Here is a 26,149-nt window from a genome sequence, read left to right as displayed (position 1 = left end):
ACACCCAGCTCTAGCAGAGAAGAGCTCCTTGCCCCACCCCAGCCATTCCACAGATATATATAAACCCATTTTCCTATTTCCAACAGACCTTCTCAACCTCTGAGGATGCTTGCCATAGATGCAGGCGAAACGTCAGGAGAAATGCCTCTAGAACATGGCTCTATAGCCCGAAAAAACCCACAAGAACCTAGTGATTCCAGCCATGAAAGCCTTCGACAATAATAATAATAATAATAATAATCTTTATTTATACGCCGCTACCATTTCCCCAGGGGACTCGGTGCAGCTTACATGAGGCCGAGCCCAGAATACAACAATACAAGCAATAACAACAATACAAGCAATTAAAATCAAACAAGACAATAAAACAATAACATAAGCATTAACAATAGGACAACACACTTTCAAATCTATGGGTAGGCCAAATGTAATTAAAATTTAAAAATAATGCTGGACATGGGCGAAAAAGTGATGGGGCGTTTGTGGAAACATACAAGCAGTCCTAAATCAGTATAAAGTGCTTTTGGAGGACATAATGCTAAGGGTTCATTATTCTGGGAAGGCACACTGGAACCACCACGTCTTCAAGCTCCTCTTAAAGACTGCCAGAGTTGGGTCATGCCTGATGTCCTTAGGGAGTGAGTTCCAGAGTCGAGGGGCCACCATCGAAAAGGCCCTCTCTCTCGTCCCCACCAATCACGCCTGCGATACAGGTGGGATCATGAGCAGGGCCTCTCCAGATGATCAAAGAGATCGTGTGGGTTCGTATACAGAAATGCGGTCACGCAGGTAGGCGGGTCCCAAACTGTTCAGGGCTTTGTAGGTGAGAACCTGCACCTTGAATTGGGTCTGGAAAATGAATGGCAGCCAGTGGAGCTCCTTAAACAGGAGGGTTGACCACTCCCTGTAAGGAGCCCCGGTTAACAACCTGGCTGGACCATCTGGAATTTCTGAGCCATTTTCAAGGGCAGCCCCACGTAGAGTGCATTACAGTAATCTAGTCTAGAGGTGACTAAGGCATGGACCACCTTGGCCAGATCTGCCTTCCCGAGGTACGGTCGCAGTTGGCACATGAGTCTTAATTGTGCAAAAGCCCTCCTGGCCACCACCGACGCCTGAGCTTCAAGTGTGAGTGATGAATCCAGGAGGACACCCAGACTGCGGACCTGTGACTTCAGGGGGAGTGCAACCCCGTCCAACACAGATTGCCACCCTATACGCCGATCCGGTTTAGGATCAACCAGGAGGACCTCTGTCTTGTCGGGATTAATCTTCAGCTTGTTCCTCCAGATAGACACAGCAGTCAGACACTCGTCCAGCACTCGAGGGGCTTCCTTGCAGTTCGGTGGAAAAGAGTAGTAGAGTTGTGCGTCATCTGCATAGAGATGGCACCCGACTCCAAAACTCACCCAGTGGTTTCACGTAGATGTTAAAAAGCATGGGAAACAGAATGGAACCTTGCAGGACCCCACAGGTCAAAGGCCAGGGGTCCGAGCAGGTGTCTCCCAGCTTCACCATCCGGGATCGACCCTTCAGGAAGGACCGGAGCCATGACAAAGCCATGCTCCAAGGCCCATCCCGGAGAGTCGTCCTAGAAGGATACCATGCTCGATGGTATGGAAAGCTGCTGAGATGTCCAACAGGGTCACACTCCCCCTGTCCAGCTCCCTACGGAGATCATCCACCAAGGCCACCAAAGCCGTCTCGGTGCCTGACCCCCAGGATGAGAAATGCTGCCTTATGGCCACCCAGTCCAACTCCCTTCACCAGAGCAAGAAAACATAATCAAAGCCCTCCTGACAAAGAGCCATCCAACCATAGAGAGATTGATAGGATTCATAGAATCATAGAATCATAGAATCAAAGAGTTGGAAGAGACCTCATGGGCCATCATCCAGTCCAACCCCATTCTGCCAAGAAGCAGGAATATTGCATTCAAATCACCCCTGACAGATGGCCATCCAGCCTCTGTTTAAAAGCCTCCACCACACTCCGGGGCAGAGAGTTCCACTGCTGAACGGCTCTCACAGTCAGGAAGTTCTTCCTAATGTTCAGATGGAATCTCCTCTCTTGTAGTTTGAAGCCATTGTTCCATTGCGTCCTAGTCTCCAAGGAAGCAGAAAACAAGCTTGCTCCCTCCTCCTCCCTGTGGCTTCCTCTCACATATTTATACATGGCTATCATATTTTCCTGCCCCTTTTCCAAACTTCCTTCCAAAACCATGTTCTTTCACCCCCTTCCTCTCAACGTCAACAAGGACAGAGCCCTCACCCACTGAAGAGCCTCAAATCATAGATCATAGAAATCATAGAAATCATAGAGTGGGAAGAGACATCTCCTGGGCCATCCTCCAGTCCAACCCCATTCTGCCAAGAAGCAGGAATATTGCATTCAAATCACCCCTGACAGATGGCCATCCAGCCTCTGCTTAAAAGCTTCCAAAGAAGGAGCCTCCACCACACTCCGGGGCAGAGAGTTCCACTGCTGAACGGCTCTCACAGTCAGGAAGTTCTTCCTAATGTTCAGATGGAATCTCCTCTCTTGTAGTTTGAAGCCATTGTTCCCTTGCGTCCTAGTCTCCAAGGAAGCAGAGAACAAGCTTGCTCCCTCCTCCTTGTGGCTTCCTCTCACATATTTATACATGGCTATCATATCTCCTCTCAGCCTTCTCTTCTTCAGGCTAAACATGCCCACACACACACACACACACACACACACACACATGGAAGATATAATAATATCATTGTAGATCTGAAAGGAATCCCTAAAGAAGGATTTTATGTTTTATGTTCCAGAGGAGGCCAACCGGACACTCTCCACATCCACACTGACCAAGACACAGGAAGAAATACTGTTTGCCCATCATCACCAGAAGCATCAAGACAGGACAGAGATTAGAAACCAACTTTCTCATTACTTTCTTTTCAAGATCACCAGGATGGGCCACAGCAATGCCTGGCAGGGCACAGCTAGTGTATATATATTTATATGGATGGCATGGGCCAACTTGGCCCTCCATGTGTTTTGGACTCCAACTCCCACAATTCCAAACAGCCAGTAGGAAGTCCAAAATACCTGGAGGGCCCAAATTTGTCCATGTGTGTGTGTGTGTGTGTGTGTGTATCTATATAAATAAAAATGTAATGTTAGTTCGTGCTACTATCAGAACTCAAAAACCACTGGGGGAATTGACACCAAATTTGGACACAAGGCACCTAACAGTCCAATGTATCTCCTCCACTCAAAAAACATTTATTTTGTCATTTGGGAATTGTCGTTGCTGGGATATATAGTTTACCTACAATCAAAGAGCATTCTGAACTCCACCAATGATGGAATTGGACCAAACTTAGCACACAGGGCTCCCATGACCAACAGAAAAAACTCGAAGAGTTTGGTGGACATTGACCTTGAGTTTGGGAATTGTAGTTCACCCACATCCAGAGAGCACTGTGGACTCAAACAATAATGGATCTGGACCAAACTTGGCACGAATATTCCATATGCTCAAATATGAACACAGATGGAGTTTAAGGGAAATAGACCTTGGCATTTGGGAGTTGTAGTTGCTGGGATTTATAGTTCACCTACAATCAAAGAGCATTCTGAACTCCACCAATGATGGAATTCAACCAAACATGGCATACAGGACTTCCATGACCAACAGAACACACTGGAAGGGTTTGGTGGGCATTGACCTTGAGTTTGGGAGTTGTAGTTCACCTACATCCAGAGAGCACTGTAGGCTCAAACAATGATGGATCTGGACCAAACTTGACACAAAAATTCCATATGCCTAAATATGAACATAGATGGAGTTTGGAGGAAATAGACCTTGATATTTGGGATTTGTAGTTACTGGGATTTATAGTTCACTAGAATTAAAGAGCATTCTGAAACCCACAAATGACAGAAATGGGGCAAACTTCCCACACAGAACCCCCATGACCAACAGAAAATACTTAAGGTCATCCAGTCCAACTCCCTTCTTTAGCAGGGCAAGAAAACGTAAACAAAGCCCTCCTGACAAAGAGCCATCCAGCCAGAGATATAGATAGATATGATTCACACAGAGAGATATATAGTATCATAGATGTGAAAGGGACCCAGATGTGAAAGGGACCCAAAAAGAAGGACAATGATATGTTGCATGTTCCAGAGTAGGCAAACCAGACACTCTCCACATCAACACTGACAAAGAAACAACAAGAAATACTGTTTACCCACATTAGATACCAACACTTTCTCATTACCTCACCACCTCTGAGGATGCTTGCCATAGATGCAGGCGAAACGTCAGGAGAAATGCCTCTAGAACATGGCCATGTAGCCTGAAAAAACCCACAAGAACTTACTTTCTCATTACTTTCTTTTCAAGATCACCAGGATGGGCCACAGCAACGCCTGGCAGGGCACAGCTAGTGTGTATATATGTGGGTGGCATGGGCCAACTTGGGCCCTCCTGTGTTTTGGACTTCAACTCCCACAATTCCAAACAGCCTGTAGGAAGTCCAAAATACCTGGAGGGCCAAAATTTCTCCATCTGTCTGTCTGTCTATCTATGTATCTATGTATCTATCTATCTATCTATCTATCTATCTATCTATGTGTCTATCTATCTATCTAATCTATCTATCTATGTGTCTATCTATCTATCATCTATCTATCTATCTATCTATCTATCTATGTTTCTATCTATCTATCTATCTACCTATCTATCTATGTGTCTGTCTATCTATCTATCTATCTATCTATCTATCTGTGTCTATCTATCTATCTATCTATCTATGTATCTATCTATGTATCTATCTATCATCTATCTATCTATCTATCTATCTATCTATGTGTCTATCTATCTATCTATCTATCTATCTATCTATGTGTCTATCTATCTATGTGTCTATCTATCTAATTTATCTATCTATGTGTCTATCTATCTATCATCTATCTATCTATCTATCTATCTATCTATCTATGTTTCTATCTATCTATCTATCTACCTATCTATCTATGTGTCTGTCTATCTATCTATCTATCTATCTATCTATCTATCTATCTATGTGTCTGTCTGTCTATCTATCTATCTATCTATGTATCTATCTATCTATCTATCTATCTATCTATCTATCTATGTATCTATCTATGTATCTATCTATCTATCATCTATCTATCTATCTATGTGTCTATCTATCTATCTATCTATCTATCTATGTGTCTATCTATCTATCTAATCTATCTATCTATGTGTCTATCTATCTATCATCTATCTATCTATCTATCTATCTATCTATGTGTCTATCTATCTATCATCTATCTATCTATCTATCTATGTTTCTATCTATCTATCTATCTATCTACCTATCTATCTATGTGTCTGTCTATCTATCTATCTATCTATCTATCTATCTATCTATCTATCTATCTATCTATCTATCTATCTATGTGTCTATCTAATCTATCTATCTATCTATCTATCTATCTATCTATCTATCTATCTATGTGTCTGTCTATCTATCTATCTATCTATCTATCTATCTATCTATCTATCTATGTGTCTATCTATCTATCTATCTATCTATCTATCTATCTATCTATGTGTCTGTCTATCTATCTATCTATCTATCTATCTATCTATCTATGTGTCTATCTATCATCTATCTATCTATCTATCTATCTATCTATCTATGTGTCTATCTATCTATCTATCTATCTATCTATCTATCTATCTGTGATTGGTTTGCAGGGGACGAGGCGTCAAAATCCTGTTTGCTTACCCTTGAAACTTATCTTAGGTCCACCTGTGGGTGCAGCGCCAGGGCAGCCCTGGGGGCCTCCTCCCACCTGAGGGAGGGGTCCATACCCTGTTTTGTGGGTGTCGGTGGCCGTGTCCCCAACGGAGGCGCCCTGGATGGGCCCGGAAGGCCGTCTCTGCCGCCCCCCCCCCTTAGCGGCCTGCCTGCGCCATGCTTGGGTGCCTTGGACCTGCCGCTGGGCCCATCCTTGCCGCCCTTGGGCCAGGCTGGTTCTGTCATCACAACACAGGCAGGGCTGGGTGGCGGGCAGGCCTGAAGCACTCCCTCCTGACCTTCCGCCCACATCCCTGGCAGCAGGCCTCCTCCTCCACTATGCCGTTACGCCTGGGGCTATAGGTCTTAGAGAAAGAGGCATGGACGTGACATCTTTCCCCAGGGGATTGCTTCTTGCCCTCCTTTAGGGAAACTGGAACTCCCCAGGACCAGAACACAACAGGTAACTCGAAATGGTATTTATTGTTGGCAATGAATTCCCTTTCCAGGTAAAATGGGGTTAAAGAAGAAATACATAACAGTCTTTGGTAGTCTTTGTGCACAAATTTGATGTTTCAACAGGGATGAGAGAAAATGCTTTACAAACTCTAAAGTCCAGGGTCCTAGGAGTTATTAGCTGAGAAGCTTTTTCCTGTTCCCTCTCAATGGCTGTGAATATCGAAATAAACACAACCCCCGTTCAATGGCCTATGATGAAGGACAAGACCTTCCTATGGAACCAAAAGAACTGGTGTGAAGGCGCCTGAGACTTCCCAATTTCATCCAGGGGGTCTGAACATCAAGAAAAAGTCTCAGGGGTATTTATTTATTTATTTATTTATTTATTGTGTCATCAGCAACCATGCCATTGTACCTTACAATTCTAACAGAGCAAAACAAACACACAGATTAAAAAGAAAAAGAAAAAAAACACACAGATTTTGCAAATTTGGTAGTTGGTTACATGTCCTTTGGCCAGTCTCTGGCCCCTTGGAGTGCCTCTGGTGTTGCCCCAAGAAGGTCCTCCCTTGTGCATCACGTGGCAGGGCTCAGGGTGCATTGCAGCAGGTGGTCAGTGGTTTGCTTTTCTCTGCACTCGCATGTCGAGGATTCCACTTTGTGGAATCCCCATTTCTGAAGATTGGCTCTGCATCTTTTGGTGCCAGAGCGCAGTCTGTTCAGCGCCTTCCAAGTCGCCCAGTTTTCTGTGTGCCCAGGGGGGAGTCTCTCATCCGGTATCACCCACGGATTGAGGTGCTGGGTTTGGGCCTGCCACTTTTGGACTCTCGCTTGCTGAGGTGTTCCAGCGAGTGTCTCTGTAGATCTAAGAAAACTATGTCTTGATTTGAGTCGTTGACGTGCTGGCTGATACCCAAACAGGGGATGAGCTGGAGGTGTCTCTGCCTTGGTCCTTTCACTATTGGCTGCTACTTCCCGGAGGATGTCAGGTGGTGCAATACCGGCTAAGCTGTGTAATTTCTCCAGTGGTGTGGGGCGCAGACACCCCGTGATAATGCGGCATGTCTCATTAAGAGCCACATCCACTGTTTTAGTGTGATGAGATGTGTTCTACACTGGGCATGCATACTCAGCAGCAGAGTAGCACAGCGCAAGGGCAGATGTCTTCACTGTGTCTGGTTGTGATCCCCAGGTTGTGCCAGTCAGCTTTCATATGATATTGTTCCTAGCACCCACTTTTTGCTTGATGTTCAAGCAGTGCTTCTTGTAGGTCAGAGCTGTAGAAGAGATTCAAGACAGCAATCCGGGAAACCAGCTTGAAAGCGTCTGGATAAGAATCAAGGGAACTGGGACTCAAAAAGATGTCGTTGTAGGCGTCTACTACAGACCCCCAAGCCAGGAGGAAGAACTTGATGAAGTCTTCTGCCAACAGTTGACCAAACAGGCACAGAGAAGAGATGTAGTAGTCATGGGTGATTTCAACTATCCCGATATTTGCTGGAAAACAAACTCGGCCAAGAGTACAAGGTCCAACAAATTCCTCGCTTGCCTTGCAGACAATTTCATGGTCCAAAAGGTAGAAGAGGCAACAAGGGGATTGGCTACTCTTGATCTCATCCTAACAAATGCGGAGGACCTGATCGATGCGGTCGAAGTGGAAGGATCCTTAGGGGCAAGTGACCATGTGCTCCTGCAATTTGAGGTACAAAGGAAGGCCGAAACTAAGACAAGTCAAACCCGCATTTTGGACTTTAGGAGAGCTGATTTCCAAAAAATGAAGGAAACGCTGAGCAGCATTCCGTGGACACAGATACTAAAAGACAAGGGAGTTACGGATGGATGGGAATTTCTCAAGAGTGAAATACTCAAGACGCAATTGCAAACCGTGCCAACAAAGAGAAAAAATAGGACAAGTGCAAAGAAGCCAGAATGGATGTCCAAAGAACTTCTAACTGTGCTAAGACACAAAAGAGACATGCACAAGAAGTGGAAAAAGGGAGAAATCACCAAAGAAGAATTCAAACAAATAGCCAACACCTGTAGGGAAAAGGTCCGCAAGGCTAAAGCACAAAATGAGCTCAGGCTTGCCAGGGACATTAAAAACAATAAAAAGGGCTTCTATTCTTATGTCAGTAGAAAAAGGAAAAACAAGGAGGCGATAGGACCTCTTTGCGGAGAAGATGGGGCAATGCTGACAGGGGATGATAGGGAAAAGGCAGAACTACTTAATGCCTTCTTTGCCTCGGTCTTCTCACAAAAAGAGAGTCTTCAACCTCAGCAAGATGGAGTGGATGAGGGATTGGAGGACATCCAACCCCAAATTGGGAAAGAAGTCGTCCAGGAATACCTGGCCGCTCTTAATGAGTTCAAGTCCCCAGGGCCAGATCAACTACACCCCAGAGTATTGAAGGAACGAGCGGAAGTCATTTCGGAACCATTGGCAACCATCTTTGAGAGTTCTTGGAGAACGGGAGAAGTTCCAGCAGATTGGAGGAGGGCCAATGTGGTCCCAATCTTCAAGAAGGGAAAAAAGGATGACCCAAACAACTACCGTCCGGTCAGCCTCACGTCGATACCGTGAAAGATTTTGGAAAAGATTGTTAAGGAAGCGGTCTGCAAACACTTAGAAACAAATGCAGTCATCGCTAATAGTCAACATGGATTTATCAAAAACAAGTCATGCCAGACTAATCTGATCTCTTTCTTCGATAGAGCTACAAGCTGGGTAGATGCAGGGAATGCCGTGGATGTAGCGTGTCTGGATTTCAGGAAGGCCTTCTTTGACAAGGTCCCCCATGACCTTCTGGCAAGGAAACTAGTCCAATGTGGGCAAGGCAAAACTACGGTGAGGTGGATCTGTAACTGGTTAAGTGGACGAACACAGAGAGTGCTCACTAATGCTTCCTCCTCATCTTGGAAAGAAGTGACAAGTGGAGTGCCGCAGGGTTCCGTCCTGGGCCCGGTCGTGTTCAACATCTTTATTAATGACTTAGATGAAGGGCTAGTAGGCATGATCATCAAGTTTGCAGACGACACCAAATTGGGAGGGATAGCCAATAGTCCAGAGGACAGGAGCAGAATTCAAAACGATCTTGACAGATTAGAGAGATGGGCCAAAACTAACAAAATGAAGTTCAACAGGGACAAATGCAAGATACTCCACTTTGGCAGAAAAAATGAAATGCAAAGATACAGAATGGGGGACGCCTGGCTCGAGAGCAGTACGTGTGAAAAAGATCTTGGAGTCCTCGTGGACAACAAGTTAAACATGAGCCAACAATGTGATGTGGCGGCAAAAAAAGCCAATGGGATTTTGGCCTGCATCAATAGGAGCATAGTGTCTAGATCTAAGGAAGTAATGCTACCCCTCTATTCTGCTTTGGTTAGACCACATCTGGAATATTGTGTCCAATTCTGGGCACCACAATTCAAGAGAGATATTGACAAGCTGGAATGTGTCCAGAGGAGGGCGACTAAAATGATCAAGGGTCTGGAGAACAAGCCCTATGAGGAGCGGCTTAGGGAACTGGGCATGTTTAGCCTGAAGAAGAGAAGGCTGAGAGGAGATATGATAGCCATGTATAAATATGTAAGAGGAAGCCACAGGGAGGAGGAGGGAGCAAGCTTGTTTTCTGCTTCCTTGGAGACTAGGACGCGGAACAATGGCTTCAAACTACAAGAGAGGAGATTCCATCTGAACATTAGGAAGAACTTCCTGACTCTGAGAGCCGTTCAGCAGTGGAACTCTCTGCCCCGGAGTGTGGTGGAGGCTCCTTCTTTGGAAGCTTTTAAGCAGAGGCTGGATGGCCATCTGTCAGGGGTGATTTGAATGCAATATTCCTGCTTCTTGGCAGGGGGTTGGACTGGATGGCCCATGAGGTCTCTTCCAACTCTTTGATTCTATGATTCTATGTGTCTAAAACGTGACACCAACACGAAAAGTTTGGCAAGCTCTGCCTTAGAGTCTCTCTGGGATCAATGACCACAGTTCCCTCCAATGGGAATTCTATGTCTATGTAGATGTCAACTCTCAGGGATGCTCTTTCCACATGCCATCTCTCGGGGATACTTGGATTGAGCTTTTCCTGCATGGCAGGGGAATTCCCACTATCCCACCTTTTCTCTCCAGACATTCAAAGCTGCTCACAAATTAACAGCGTTGCAATACAACTTAAAATATACAAATACTAAAACTATATTGAACATCATTAATATTTTTAAAAATTGGTCAAATCCATAAAAGCGCATGAAGCCTATAAAATCATCGCAGGACTGGATGTCCCATGTCATTTCTTCTAACTCTATTATTCTATGATTCCATGACTTTATAGTCGCCTAATTAGGCTGAAAAATGCGATATAGAAATAAAGCAAATAAATAATAAATTTATGCTATATACATGGTGTGAAGGATCCTTAAACTACTGCCACCAAATTTGTGAGGAAAGCCTGGCAATGATCAATATCAGCTTGAGAGCTAGTTTATAAAGGGACTATTATTTACAGAAGTATTTACTTATTTGATAGCGTAGCGTTTTCTGTCCCTGGTTTGGTTTTACTTCTTATGTAGGCTGTTTGACTTAGGAGAAACTGTATCAGGCAAGGCTTGAGGAGAACAGTAACAAATTTATTGGAACAAGCAAGGTATAACAGATTCGATGTTTCTTCTCTAGAGGCACAAATCTTGATAGGTTACATTAGTAAGGTTTCATGAGTAAGTTTATGTACAGACTTTAAAGTGACTTTCATGAGTAACTTTATGTACAGATGGACTGGATGAGGGACAACAGATTGAAACTAAATCCAGACAAGACAGAGGTACTCCTGGTCAGCCGTAAGACCGAACAGGGTACGGGGTTACAGCCTGTACTGGACGGGGTCACACTCCCCCTAAAAGCACAGGTACGCAGTCTGGGGGTTCTCCTAGACTCCTCGCTGAGCCTGGAACCCCAGGTTTCGGCCGTGGTCAGGGGAGCTTTCGCACAACTAAAACTTGTGCGCCAGCTGCGTCCCTACCTTGGGAAAGCTGACTTGGCCACGGTAGTCCACGCTTTGGTTACATCCAGTTTGGATTACTGCAACGCTCTCTACGTGGGGCTGCCTCTGAAGACTGCCCGGAAGCTGCAGCTAGTCCAACGCTTGGCAGCCAGATTATTAACGGGTGCTGGGTACAGGGAGCATACAACTCCTTTGTTGCGCCAGCTCCACTGGCTGCCGATTAGCTTCCGAGCACAATTCAAAGTGCTGGTTTTGACCTACAAAGCCCTAAACGACTCTGGCCCAGTTTACCTGTCCGAACGGATTCTCCCCTACAAACCATCAAGGTCCTTAAAATCGTCCGGGGGGCCCTGCTCTCGGTCCCACCACTGTCACAATCGCGGTTGGTGGGGACGAGAGACAGGGCCTTCTCGATGGTGGCCCCTCGGCTTTGGAATGCCCTCCCTCTGGAGATTAGAACCGCACCCTCCCTCCTGACGTTCAGGAAACTAACAAAGACCTGGCTTTGGGATCTGGCCTTTGATAACTGAGTCAACGTGGGCCTACATGGAAGGAGTATGACTTACTGTGAACTACGATTAATGTTCTGACGACCTGGCTTATATATAATGGTGATGATGTCGATGTATACTGTATACTGTTTATTGAAATATGTTTTTAATGTTTTGATAATGCATTGTGTGTTTGTAAATTTGTATATGACACATGTTGTGAACCGAATCTGAGTCCCTCTCGAGGTGAGAAGATCGGTAAAAAAAACTTCCAAATAAATAAATAAATAAATAAAATAATAAATAAATTAAAGAGGTTTCTGTAAGCAGATGTATTTTCCTGGACAACTGTCCTAATAAAACAAATAAGCTAAAAGGCTTATTTAACAGAATTGGCTCCCAGCCAAACTTTGATTCTTAACCCAGAATCAATAATCCCCTGTAGCTTTATCACTACCGGATCCTTTCCTGTAACCCTTTTGGTCACAAATTAGTTCCCTGAATCTCCACCTAGAGATTTCAGTCTTCCCTGTAACTCTACCGGTCACAGACTCAAGACTAACTGTCTTTAAAATCGCTGCCCTGCTAAGTAGCAGTTGGCTCTGCCCCCACCGCCACGGCAACTCAGCCAACGCCAAGCCACCACCTCCAACAAAACACAATCCCACACACTCACCATCCACAAACCACCGCCCAAACTACACACAACCAAAGGAACAAAACTACACATCATCACACATGGTTTCTCCCCAGGGTGAGTTTTTGGTGTTTATGTAGAGATGAATTACGAGTGCTCCTTCCACACTCCAGGCATTTATAGGGTTGCTCCCCAGTGTGAGTGCTTTCATGTGAACATAGTGGTCTACTTTGATTGAAGCTCTGTCCACACTCCAAGCATTCATAAGGTTTTCTCCCCAGTGTGGGTCCTTTCATGTTTATTTACATGAGAACTCTGAGTGAACCTCTGTCCACACTCAAGGCATGTATGAGGTTTCTTCCCTCGTGTGAGTCCTTTGATGTGTACGTAGACGAGAACTCTGAGTGAAGCTTTGACCACATTCCAGGCATTTATAAAGTTTCTCCCCAGTGTGGATCCTTTGATGTTTACGTAGACTTGAACTATGAGCAAAGCTCTGTCCACACTCCAGGCATTTACAGGGTTTCTCCCCAGTGTGAGTCCTTTCATGTGAATGTAGACCTGAACTATGAGCAAAGCTCTGTCCACATTCTAGGCATTTATAGGGTTTCTCCCCAGTGTGAATGGTTTGATGTCTACGTAGATTTGAACTCTGAGTGAAGTTCTGACCACATTCCAGGCATTTATAAGGTTTTTCTCCAGTGTGAGTCCTTTGATGTGAATGTAGATGTGAACAACTAGCAAAGCTCTGTCCACACACCAGGCAGGAAAAGGGTTTCTCCCCAGTGTGAGTCCTTTCATGTGAACGTAGACTTGAAATCTGAGCAAACCTTTGTCCACATTCCTGGCATTTATAGGGTTTCTCCCCAGTGTGTGTCCTTTCATGGTTACGTAGACCTGAAATCTGAACAAAGCTTTGTCCACATTCCTGGCATTTATAGGGTTTCTCCCCAGTGTGTGTCCTTTCATGGTTACGTAGACCTGTAATCTGAGCAAAGCTTTGTCCACATTCCTTGCATTTATATGGTTTCTCCCCAGTGTGAGTCCTTTGATGCGTACGTAGACTTGAACTATCACCAAAGCTCTGTCCACATTCCAGGCATTTATAGGGTTTCTCCCCAGTGTGAGTCCTTTCATGTGAATGTAGACCTGAACTATGAGCAAAGCTCTGTCCACATTCTAGGCATTTATAGGGTTTCTCCCCAGTGTGAGTCCTTTCATGTGAATGTAGATCTGAACTATGAGCAAAGCTCTGTCCACACTCCAGGCATTTATAGGGTTTCTCCCCTGTGTGAGTCCTTTGATGTCTATGTAGATGTGAACGACGAGCAAAGCTCTGTCCACACTCCAGGCAGGAATAGGGTTTCTCCCCAGTGTGAGTCTTTACATGTCGCTGCAGATGATCCCTCCGAGTGAAGCTCTTTCCACATTCCAGGCAGGAATAGGGTTTCTCCCCAGTGTGAGTCCTTTCATGTGAACGTAGACCTGAACTATGAGCAAAGCTGTGTCCACACTCCAGGCATTTATAGGGTTTCTGCCCAGTGTGAGTACTTTGATGTGAACGTAGATTTGTACTATAAGCGAAACGCTGTCCACACTCCTGGCAGGAATAGGGTTTCTCCCCACTGTGAGTCCTTTTATGTGAATGCAGACCTGAATTATGAGCGAAGCTCTGTCCACACTCCAGGCACGTATAGGGTTTCTCTCCAGTGTGAATTGTTTGATGGCTGTGTAGATGTGCACTCTGAGCGAAGCTCTGTCCACATTCCAGGCATTTATAGGGTTTCTCCCCAGTGTGAGTCCTTTGATGCCTACATAGATTTGAACTATGAGCAAAGCTCTGTCCACACTCCAGGCAGGAATAGGGTTTCTCCCCAGTGTGAGTCTTTACATGTTGCTGCAGACTATACCTCCGAGTGAAGCTCTTTCCACACTCCAGGCATTTAGACGCTTTCTCCTCCATGTCAAGAATGATACGGGTGTTTAATTCCAATACAGAGACTTGACTCTTCTTTGTTCCTTTGTTATCTGTAAGTGAAGTCAAGAATTCAGCAAGATCATCGCCTCGAGAGGATTTCTTCTCCCTGTGTTATTGGTTTCCTTTCTGCACCCAAGAGGTCGCCCTGGTGAAGAAAGAAGAGAAAGATCAAGGATGAAAACCAGAGACCTCCTCTACCTCCAAGTTTCCTCCAAGGTCATTTACCCGGCCCTCGCTCAGGATCAGCTTAAGTCTGAAATGATTGGAAAGCACACAACAACAACAACTTGTCAAGGTCAGACGCCAGCCAATTAAAGAAGTATAGTTTATTGCTCAAACAAACACAAAACAGCCCAAAACAAGATAACAGGGCATAGAACACTTAGTCTTCAGTGTTATGCAGTTCAAAAAGACAAAAGAACCCTCAAAACCCCAATCAGAATAAAACCTGGATTATCCAGAGATATAATCTGGATTAAACGCAAAATGCTTAAATTCAGCTCAAACTTGCTCAACAGCAGCAAAACAAACAGTAGAATGATCTTCGTAGTCCACTGTAGAGAAGAGCAGCCTTGCAAAGGTTACAAACTGTAACTCAACCCCAAAGGCTGCAGGAGATGCTACGCTGTCTTCAAAAGCTGGAATGTAGAGTAGAAGATAACGCCAACTCCTGGAACACAGCTAAAGACGCGGGAGTTGAATTCCAATCCAGTCTGAAGCGAAGCAAATTCAGGTTCCGTTCCAAGGAATTCACCAGGAGCCAAAACAACGATACAATCCAGCAGCTAATGCAAAACATGAAAACAGTCCAGTCCAGGAGAAACCCACACAATCCCAGCCCCATTTGTTGCTTAAACCCAGAGCATAACTTACGTCCCAAAGTCTTCTCTCAAACCCATCTTCTGTAACACCAAGCGCCCAACAAGACACCTTGCTCATTGCAAAGTTACCATTGCAAACATACCCCTTTTATCTACAAATCCTCATCAGAAGATTCAGCCAACACCCTTGGTCCAGCTGCATCCTGTTGCAATTCCTCATCCGAACTGGAATTGCCCCTAGTTCGGCCCAACCCATCCCCAGCTGTGCTTCTACCACCACTCCTCCAAGTAGTCCATCTCTGGTCTAATCCTGAAGTTCCCCAAGACCCATCCGTGTCTTCACTACTCCAACCCTCAAACGTGCCACTGCTTGTGGGTTCAGCACAAATATCCCGAATCTCTTGAACCCTTGTCCAATCCAACCCATCAGACCCAGAGTCTGATATCCCATCATCCATATCATTTGCATCAAAACCTTCAAAAGAATCCTCATCTGTTGGCTCACTAAATATCTCCCGGATTCTTTTCCTCTGTTGTTCTTCCTCAGAGTCTTGCTCGCGAGTAGTTTTCCTGCCTCTCCTAATACAACTAGAGTTACTATCAGTGCCAGCAGACTCAATCACAACAACAACAATCCTATCTCATCACCCAAAAGCAGGCCCACACTTCCCACTGAAATACTAATAACTTTACATTTGTTAAAATTGTTGTTCATTTTAATTATTGTGTTGTGTGTGTGTGTGTGTATATATATATATATAGAATCATAGAATCATAGAATCCTAGAATCAAAGAGTTGGAAGAGACCTCATGGGCCATCCAGTCCAACCCCATTCTGCCAAGAAGCAGGAATATTGCATTCAAATCACCCCTGACAAATGGCCATCCAGCCTCTGCTTAAAAGCTTCCAAAGAAGGAGCCTCCACCACACTCCGGGGCAGAGAGTTCCACTGCTGAACGGCACTCACAGTCAGGAAGTTCTTCCTAATGTTCAGATGGAATCTCCTCTCTTGTAGTTTGAAGCCATTGTTCCGCGTCCTAGTCTCCAAGGAAGCAGAAAACAAGCTTGCTCCCTCCTCCTCCCTGTGGCTTCCTCTCACATATTTATACATGGCTATCATATCTCCTCTCAGCCTTCTCTTCTTCAGGCTAAACATGCCTAGTTCCCTAAGCCGCTCCTCATAGGGCTCGTTCTCCAGACCCTTGATCATTTTAGTCGCCCTCCTCTGGACACATTCCAGCTTGTCAATATCTCTTGAATTGTGGTGCCCAGAATTGGACACAATATTCCAGGTGTGGTCTAAGTAAAGCGGAATAGAGCATGGGGAGCATGACTTCCCTGGACCTAGACACTATGCTCCTCTTGATGCAGGCCAAAATCCCATTGGCTTTTTTTGCCGCCACATCACATTGTTGGCTCATGTTTAACTTGTTGTCCACGAGGACTCCAAGATCTTTTTCACACGTACTGCTCTCGAGCCAGGCATTGTCCCCCATTCTGTATCTTTGCATTTCATTTTTTCTGCCAAAGTGGAGTATCTTACATTTGTCACTGTTGAACTTCAAATAAGATATGTGCAGTGTGCATAGGAATTCATGTTTTTTCCCCCCGAAGTATAATGGGGCCCTGCAAGAGTTTGGGGGACTGTGGCCTGGCCCTCTGTTTACAAAGTGTGAGGACCCTGCTGTCAAGGAATCAAGGAAAGGACCAACTTGTAAGGATCGGCCAGTGATTGAGCCTTGAGGACTCTTCCCTCCCCAATGAGGGAGGAAAGCGTAATTATTAATTTCCAGATTTATAGACACAAACTGAAACTCAACCAAGAATGATGCGTAATTAATGGGATTAGAAGTGAATCAAGTGGATGTGTTGGAATCACAGGCACCTTAAAGGGCCAGACTCACAAGTGGCTTTAAAACAGAGTTTATTCAAACAAGCGCTATGAGACAAAACAAAAAGGCACAGTACACAACTGGTTAACAAAAGGAGGGGCCACAGTAAGAGAAGCGTCGTCGGCCGAAGTCCAGGGTTGAAGCGGGAGAAATGTTTTTTTTCCGAATTAGAATTGAAACATTCACATCTGGCTCCAGACAAGAGTCCTTTCTCCCACCCTGGACCTTCCACAGATATATAGACCCAATTTTCCAGTTTCTAACAAAACTCACAACCTCTGAGGATGCCTGCTAGAGATGCAGGCAAAACGTCAGGAGAGAATGCTACTAGAACATGGCCATACAACCCAAAAAACCTACAACAACCCAGTGATTCCAGTCATAAAAGCCTTTGACAATACACCAAATTAGACACCTGCCGCCACCACATTTTCTGTCTTTTCCTAAAGGAATCCTGCAGCTGACCAAGACCCTGACTCTGCACCCACCTAATCCAAAACCACATTGAGGCTTGGTGGAGACGTTCACATGATGAGTCTCTGCTGGAGGAAGTCCCCTTTGGGCCACTCACCCCTTGGCTCAGCCCCAGGATGGCATGCAAAGACAAGCACAGCTCCACCCACAAGGCCTTCTTCCTGACCACGTCCCTGCCCTCTTCCCCCTTTCCTTCCTCGTCCTCCGTCCAAGGGAAGGTTCTCAGCAGCGGAAGGAGAGCTCGAGAAACACAGGCTTCCCATCCAGGGTCCTTCCTAGGAATGTCTTTGCAGTGACCAACGCAATAAATCCCAACCTGGGAAGAAAGGGCATCTGCTCTGAGGGATCTTCCCATAGAAGCCACCTCAACAATGCCCAAATAAGCATATGCAAAACAGCCTGAAAGGGGGAAAGTCCTGGGAAGTGGGATTTAGACAAAAGAACAGTTTTTGATGAACTTCAAAGGAAAACGACGGGAGAGACTGTGAGGCAGGGGTCCTCAAACTAAGGCCCGGGGCCCGGATGCGGCCCTCCAAGGTCATTTACCTGGCCCTCGCTCAGGGTCAACCTAAGTCTGAAAAGATCGGAAAGCACACAACAATAACAACAACAACCCTATCTCATCACCCAAAAGCAGGCCCACACTTCCGCCCACACTTAGAGGTTGTGAGGTTTGTAGGTTTTTTTGGGCTATATGGCCATGTTCTGGAGGCATTCTCTCCTGAAGAAGGGCACTTGAGCTGTTCGTAGACACCACACAGCACGCTGTCCTAGACACGCAGCCCATATCACACCAACGTTATGGGGAGGCTCAAGAGAACATCACCTCAGATGTGGACAACCCTCAGGCTTGGAGAAATGTCACCCTTAGAAGGACACATAGGACCCGAAAGCCTCCTCAGAATACTTCTGCTCAGCTGCAGTTACACAATAGATTCCAAATTCTCACACAACTATCACTTGACCAAGAAACACAACATATTGGGGAAGACCAGAATGGCTTAGATACTGATCAGTGGCTCATCCTTGATCAGTGTGCGGGGGATAGCCCTGACTGGGACAACACTTCACAACATTCACACTTGCACAGTCGTGCAGGTGTACCATCCCCAACCATAGACCAGGTGCAACAGGAACACATACAGGAGAACGATAGGCTCTTGGACAAATCTCAATGGATTGTCCTTGACGAATGCACCGGGGATGTCGAGGAGGAGGACAACACTTTTCACCTACACAATTCACACCAACAGGATCACTTTTCTGGGGACCTACACACTATATTGCACAAAAGGGACCCTGTCAATCCTGAAAGTAAACAGGTCTTGGTAGTAGGCGACTCCCTCCTTAGAGGAACGGAAGCCGTCATTTCCAGACCAGATGGGATGGCTCGAGAAATATGCTGCCTACCGGGGGCAAAAATACACCATATCACTCAGAGGCTCACCAGGCTCCTCAAGCCCTATCACCGTCCTCCCCTCATGTTGATTCATGTAGGAACCTATGATACTGCTAGGCATACTTTTCAAAAGATCACAAATGATTTTCGAGCTCTAGGAACAAAGCTTAAACAATGTAATGTACAGGTGGTCTTTTCATCCCTCCTCCCTGTTGTAAGACACGGACCCACAAGAGCCAGAAAAATAGTACAGGTCAATAACTGGCTTAGAAAATGGTGTCAGGAGGAACGCTTTGGCTTCCTCGACCATGGCCTGCTTTTCCAGGAGGATGGCCTACTGGCAAGGGATGGGGTGCATCTCACACAAGTAGGAAAACACCTTTTTGCTCACAGACCCGCAAACCTCATTAGGCGCACTTTAAACTAGGTCCACCGGGGGAGGGGGACAACAGCCTTGCGAACACTACTTTACCCACAATGTCAGGGAACCGCCAGAAGGCTAAACGGAGGGCTGCAGAAACACAACAGGGACCAAGTACCGAAAGCACAATATTCCCAATTAAACAGCTCAGGGGACGATCTCAGGGGTTCACATGTCTTTACACTAATGCACAGAGCATGGGAAATAAACAAGACGAACTCCAACTTTTAGCACAACACCACAAATATGATATCATAGGGATCACTGAAACCTGGTGGGATGACTCCTATCGCTGGAATGTAGACATCGAGGGCTATAACCTCTTTCACAGAAACCGAACAAAGGGGAGAGGAGGCGGAGTAGCCTTATATGTCAAAAACTCTTATGCTGTAGAAGAGATTCAAGACAGCAATCCGGGAAACCAGCTTGAAAGCGTCTGGATAAGAATCAAGGGAACTGGGACTCAAAAAGATGTCGTTGTAGGCATCTACTACAGACCCCCAAGCCAGGAGGAAGAACTTGATGAAGTCTTCTGCCAACAGTTGACCAAACAGGCACAGAGAAGAGATGTAGTAGTCATGGGCGATTTCAACTATCCCGATATTTGCTGGAAAACAAACTCGGCCAAGAGTACAAGGTCCAACAAATTCCTCACTTGCCTTGCAGACAATTTCATGGTCCAGAAGGTAGAAGAGGCAACAAGGGGATTGGCTACTCTTGATCTCATCCTAACAAATGCGGAGGACCTGGTCGATGCGGTTGAAGTGGTCGGATCCTTAGGGGCAAGTGACCATGTGCTCCTGCAATTTGAGGTACAAAGGAAGGCCGAAACTAAGACAAGTCAAACCCGCATTTTGGACTTTAGGAGAGCTGATTTCCAAAAAATGAAGGAAACGCTGAGCAGCATTCCATGGACACAGATACTAAAAGACAAGGGAGTTATGGATGGATGGGAATTTCTCAAGAGTGAAATACTCAAGGCGCAATTGCAAACCGTGCCAACAAAGAGAAAAAATAGGACAAGTGCAAAGAAGCCAGAATGGATGTCCAAAGAACTTCTAACTGTGCTAAGACACAAAAGAGACATGCACAAGAAGTGGAAAAAGGGAGAAATCACCAAAGAAGAATTCAAACAAATAGCCATCACCTGTAGGGAAAAGGTCCGCAAGGCTAAAGCACAAAACGAGCTCAGGCTTGCCAGGGACATTAAAAACAATAAAAAGGGCTTCTTTTCTTATGTCAGTAGAAAAAGGAAAAACAAGGAGGCAATAGGACCTCTTCGAGGAGAAGATGGGGCAATGCTGACAGGGGATGATAGGGAAAAGGCAGAACGACTTAATGCCTTCTTTGCCTCGGTCTTCTCACAAAAAGAGAGTCTTCAACCTCAGCGAGATGGAGTGGATGAGGGATTGGAGGACATCCAACCCCAAATTGGGAAAGAAGTCGTCCAGGAATACAGGGATGTGGTTTTTGGCATTGTACTCAGGGAAAGCAGTTTTGGCATTGTGGAAGTTTTGGAAGTGTGCGTTGTGAGGCTGCAGGGAAGCAGGTCTGGCTGAACAGGCGCTCTTCTCCAAGGAGGGAGAAACAGATATGGACATATTTGGGTGCATGAGGAGGGATGTGTGTACATGTTATGTGAAAATGTAATTCCCTTTGGTTTGTTTGTTAGCCATGTGTTTGTAAATCCAATGTAGCTACATGGAGTGTGTATGTCTCCATGTTTTTCTGCCATCAAATGTCCCCTTTCTCTCTCACTGGGAATGGCAATAAAAACACGCCGTGCTTTAAAGCAGAGGTCCTCCAACTAAGGCCCGAGGGCTGAATACGGCCCCCCAAGGTCTTTTGCCCGGCCCTCGCTGAGTGTCATGAATGACTTTTCAATGACTTTGAAGCATAGGTTCTTTCTATTGCAATTTCCAGTGTGAGAAAGTAGATCAGATTACAGAAAACCATTGAGACATACAAACATACAGATTCTATGCAACTACATTGGATTTTCAATTACATTGATTAACAAACAAACAAAGGGGAATTACATTTTCACTCAACATTCACACACATGTACACGCATTCATCCACATGCATCCAAATGTTGCCATATCCTTTCTCCCTCCTTGAAGCACCTGTAAGGCCAGATCCTGCTTTCCTGCAGCCTGCCAATGCATAGTTCCTTAACGCCAAAACCTTAAAATGCTGAGATGCCAAAACGTCTTTCCCTAAGAACAATGCCAAGGACCAGATCTGTGTTTTCCAACAGCAGAACCTGACTCCCCGCACAAAATCCAAGACTCCAAAAGCGCACTTCTTCTTCCTCTTCCCTTGAGAAAGAAGCCTCAAAGTGTCCACAATAATCCTGCTTTCCCAGAGCATATCTGACACTCTCCGAATACACCACCTCTCTCCTTCCCATGGAGCAGAGCATGGCGGGTGGACAGACTCCCCAGGACTGCCACGATTTGAGCATTATTAGACTGAGTCTTTGATAGGGAAATTCTGTGGATGTCGTCCCAAAGTGTAAATGAATGATAGGCATCTTCCATCCTGGCTCCATCCCAGTCTCCTGGCCAGGTGTTGATCTTCTTGATTGGTGTTGACAAACACAAGGCTTGTGTTGACTTCCTTCTTAACATGAGGAATGTTGCCAACATTTCCTTTATCACTGTCCGTTCTTATCAGTTTACTCTTCAGATCTCCTTATCAGGATTTAATCACAAAGCAGCAAGCAGGAAGTTATGGCAGGCCTTAATCTTTTATTCATTCCCACACATCATATTAAATCCACATTTATCAAATCTGCACATTGAATTTCTTGTTACATTAGGGTCAACGTAAGTCTGAAATGAGTTGAAAGCACACAACAACAACAACAACAACAACAACAACAACCCTATCTCATCATCAGCCAAAAGCAGGCCCACTCTTCCCATCGAAATATTCGTAAGTTTACATTTGTTAAAATGGGTCTTCGTTTTAATTATTGTATTGTTTTTAAGTTAGGTGTTTTGCACTACAATAAGAGATGTGCAGTGCGCAAAGGAATTCATTCATTCATGTGTTTTCCAAATTACGATCCAGCCCCCCAACAGTTTGAGGGACTGTGGCCTGGCCTTCTGTTTAAACAGTTTGCGGACCCTTGCTTCAAAGTGATGGGAAAGTGCTTCATGGCCATGTTCCAGGAGACCTAGCCTAGCCGGTATTGCACCACCAGACATCCGCCGGGAAGTAGCAGCCTACAGTGAAAGGACCAAGGCAGAGACATCTTCAGCTCATCCCCTGTTTGAGCATCAGGCAGTACGTCAACGACTTAAATCAAGACATAGTTTTCTTAGATCTACAAAAACACTCGCTGGAACACCTCAGCAAGCGAGAGTCCAAAAGTGGCAGGCTCAAAGCCAGCACCTCAACCCATGGCTGATACCAAATGAGAGACTCCCCCCTGGGCACACAGAAGACTGGGCGACTTGGAAGGCGTTGAACAGACTGCGCTCTGGCCCCACGAGTTGCAGAGCCAACCATAGGAAGTGGGGCCACCAAGTGGGGTCCACGACACGCGAGTGTGGAGAAGAGCAAACCGCTGACCACCTGCTGCAATGCACCCTGAACCCTGCCACATGATGCACAATGGAGGACCTCCTTGCGGCAACACCAGAGGCACTCCAAGGGGCCAGAGACTGGTCAAGGGACATTTAATCAATTACCAAGCTTGCAAACTCTTGTCTTTTGTATTTATGTATGTTTGTTCTGTAAAAAATGCAACACAACTGTGTGGCTGCCTGACACGATAAATAAAATCCAGGAGACCTCCCATCCTGTGGGGAGGCTTGGCCTGGGGGGGGGGCTGGGCTGAGTGGGCCCCCAGGTGCCTTCGCACTCTCAGGTTCTATGTGGGAGAAAGGTCAGGAGAGAGTGCCCCCCTCCCCTCTCTGGATGTGACGGTGCGAGTGGCGCCACCTATGCATAGAACTGTTAGTTGTAAGACTTAAACTGTTGTATTACGCTTAATCCTGCCCCTTTTTACATTGCTTGTGTACAGTTGTATGGATTGGTTACTTGTAGCTGTCAATCAGCACTGTTTGGCTCCACCTCTTCCTGCAAGAGGGGAGAACTTCCTTTTCTTTTCATTCTGCCATGAGAGTTCCTGCAACATGGACGTGAGTAAGAGGCTTCATTCTTAAAGACCCTGTTTTAAGTTACCTCTTAGCACCAATTCTGAGGGTGTTTTTTTTTTACCCCTGGGACTCATGCTTTATGTCCAGATCATCCTGGACGATTACTGAGGAGGCCCAGGCGCCTTCAAGCCGGTTCTTTTGGCACCAGAGGAAGATCCCGAATCTTCAAAATAGGCCATCTGAACTGGGGTTGTGGTTTTGCTCCGACACTCACAGCCATTGAGGAAGAGGAAACCTGGTGAGGCTTCTCAGCTTCAAACCCCTTGTGTTGTTGTTGTTCATTCATTCAGTTGCCTCCGACTCTTCGTGACCTCATGGACCAGCCCACGCCAGAGCTCCCTGTCGGCCGTCACCACCCCCAGGGTCTCCTTCAAGGTCAGTCCAGTCGCTTCAAGGATGCCATCCATCCATCTTGCCCTTGCTCGGCCCCTCTTCCTTTGACCTTCCACTTTCCCCAACATAATTGTCTTCTCTAGGCTTTGCTGTCTCCTCATGATGTGGCCAAAGGACTTCCACTTTCCCTCTAGTCTCCTTCCCTCCAGTGAGCAGTCGGGCTTTCTTTCCTGGAGGATGGACTGGTTGGATCTTCTCGCAGTCCAAGGCACTCTCAGAACTTTCCTCCAACACCACAGCTCCAAAGCATCTATCTTCCTTCGCTCCTCCTTCCCTAAGGTCCAGCTCTCACATCCGTATGTGACTACTACAGGGAAGACCATGGATCTTGGTTGCCAGTGTGATGTCTCTGCTCTTTACTATTTTATCGAGATTGGACATGGCTCTCCTCCCAAGAAGTAAGCGTCTTCTGATTTCCTGGCCACAGTCTGTGTCTGCCGTAATCTTTGCACCTAGAAATACAAAGTCTGTCCCGGCCTCCACTTTTTCTCCCTCCATTTCCCAGTTGTCAATCATTCTTGTTGCCATAATCTTGGTTTTTTTGATGTTTAGCTGCAACCCGGCTTTTGTGCTTTCTTCTTTCACCTTGATGAGAAGGCTCCTCAGCTCCTCCTCGCTTCCGGCCATCAGAGTGGTGTCATCTGCATATCTGAGGTTGTTAATGTTTCTTCCAGCCATTTCCACCCCAGCCTTGCACTCATCAAGCCCCCCCGCACATCCTCGCATGATGTGTTCTGCATACAAGTTAAAGAGGTTGGTTGAGAGTATGCAGCCTTGCCATTGTACGCCTTTCCCAATCTTGAACCAGTCTGTTGTTCCGTGGTCAGTTCTGACTGTTGCTACTTGCTACTCAAACCACTTGGACCCAGGACTAACGCAGATTGTAAAGTGTGTTTTTCCTTCACCCCTCTAGAGTTTTCCAGTTCATTGCATTGCAAGGGTCTGGAGAACAAGCCCTATGAGGAGCGGCTTAGGGAACTGGGCATGTTTAGCCTGAAGAAGAGAAGGCTGAGAGGAGATATGATAGCCATGTATACATATGTGAGAGGAAGCCACAGGGAGGAGGAGGAGGGAGCAAGCTTGTTTTCTGCCTCCTTGGAGACTAGGACGCAATGGAACAATGGCTTCAAACTACAAGAGAGGAGATTCCATCTGAACATGAGGAAGAACTTCCTGACTGTGAGAGCCATTCAGCAGTGGAACTCTCTGCCCCGGAGGGAGTGTGGTGGAGGCTCCTTCCTTGGAAGCTTTTAAGCAGAGGCTGGATGGACATCTGTCAGGGGTGATTTGAATGCAATATTCCTGCTTCTTGGCAGAATGGGGTTGGACTGGATGGCCCAGGAGGTCTCTTCCAACTCTAAGATTCTATGATTCTATGATAAATGACTTTGTGACCAATAAAACTTATTTTGAGTTATTTACAGCGTTTTGGGTTTTTGGGAGTTCCAGTTTCCGAAAGGAGGGCAAGAAGCAATCCCCTGGGGGAAAGGTGCCAGGCGGGCACACGGGGAGGGGGAGGCTCTGGCAGGGGAAGCCTGCCTGCCTTCCTTCCTTCAGGAACAGAGTTAGCCAGGGAGGGAGGGCAGCGTGGGGATGGTGGCCGAGAGGGCCCTCCCGCCTCCCCCTTGGCCACGCCCCCGAGAGAGAGAGAGGCTGCTTCTTCTCCCGAGGGAGGGAGGGAGGCGTGACGTCACCCAGGCCCCGCCCCCTTCTCCCCGGGCGCCATTTTGGGAAGACAAGGAAGGAAGATCCGGCGGGCGGGCGGGCGGCGGAGAGGCTGAGGTGAGCCACAAGGCAGGCAGGCAGGCAGGTTCCTTTCTCCCATGGGGGGGACGGGACACCCCACCCCTCCCTCCCTCCCTGGCTCTCCGCTCACCTCAGCCTCTCCGCCGCCCGCCCGCCCGCCGGATCTTCCTTCCTTGTCTTCCCAAAATGGCGCCCGGGGAGAAGGGGGCGGGGCCTGGGTGACGTCACGCGTCCCTCCCTCCCTCGGGAGAAGAAGCAGCCTCTCTCTCTCTCTCTCTCGGGGGCGTGGCCTCTGTGGAGCAGCCTCCTCGCTCGCTCCCGATTGGCCGCCCTCCCGGGAAGCTCATTGGCATGTTTACAGGGGAAGCGGACACTTCCCAGCCCGCTCTCACCTCAGCCTCTCTCTCCCGGCTCTTCTTCCTCTTAAAATGGCGGCCGCGGCGGAGGGGGCGGGGCCCCAGTGACGTCACTTCCTCCTCTTC

The 26,149-nt window shown here is 46.5% G+C and overlaps 2 protein-coding genes across 2 annotated transcripts in view; both read right to left on the bottom strand.

Moving 5' to 3' along the window:
* Positions 1 to 26,021, bottom strand: part of LOC132775212 (zinc finger protein 420-like) — a 44,280-nt gene extending 18,259 nt beyond the window's left edge. Inside the window, exons 1-2 of the mRNA XM_067467158.1 lie at positions 25,798 to 26,021; positions 10,851 to 14,493 (exon numbers count right to left, since the gene is read on the bottom strand). Of these exons, the coding sequence (XP_067323259.1) occupies positions 12,708 to 14,333 (1,626 nt within the window). The 5' untranslated portion in view covers positions 14,334 to 14,493; positions 25,798 to 26,021 and the 3' untranslated portion in view covers positions 10,851 to 12,707. Of the gene's footprint in view, positions 14,494 to 25,797 lie in introns of the transcript that reaches the window.
* LOC132775208 (zinc finger protein 850-like) overlaps positions 1 to 26,077 on the bottom strand; it is a 70,390-nt gene extending 44,313 nt beyond the window's left edge. The window contains exon 1 of the mRNA XM_067467142.1: positions 26,060 to 26,077. The gene's annotated coding sequence lies outside the window, so the exon portion shown is untranslated. The remainder of the gene's footprint in view (positions 1 to 26,059) is intronic.
* Between the last annotated feature and the right edge of the window lie 72 nt (positions 26,078 to 26,149).

Source organism: Anolis sagrei, chromosome 4 (assembly GCF_037176765.1).
Source record: "Anolis sagrei isolate rAnoSag1 chromosome 4, rAnoSag1.mat, whole genome shotgun sequence".
Taxonomy (NCBI): domain Eukaryota; kingdom Metazoa; phylum Chordata; class Lepidosauria; order Squamata; family Dactyloidae; genus Anolis; species Anolis sagrei.
This window is presented reverse-complemented; position numbering and strand designations above follow the sequence as displayed.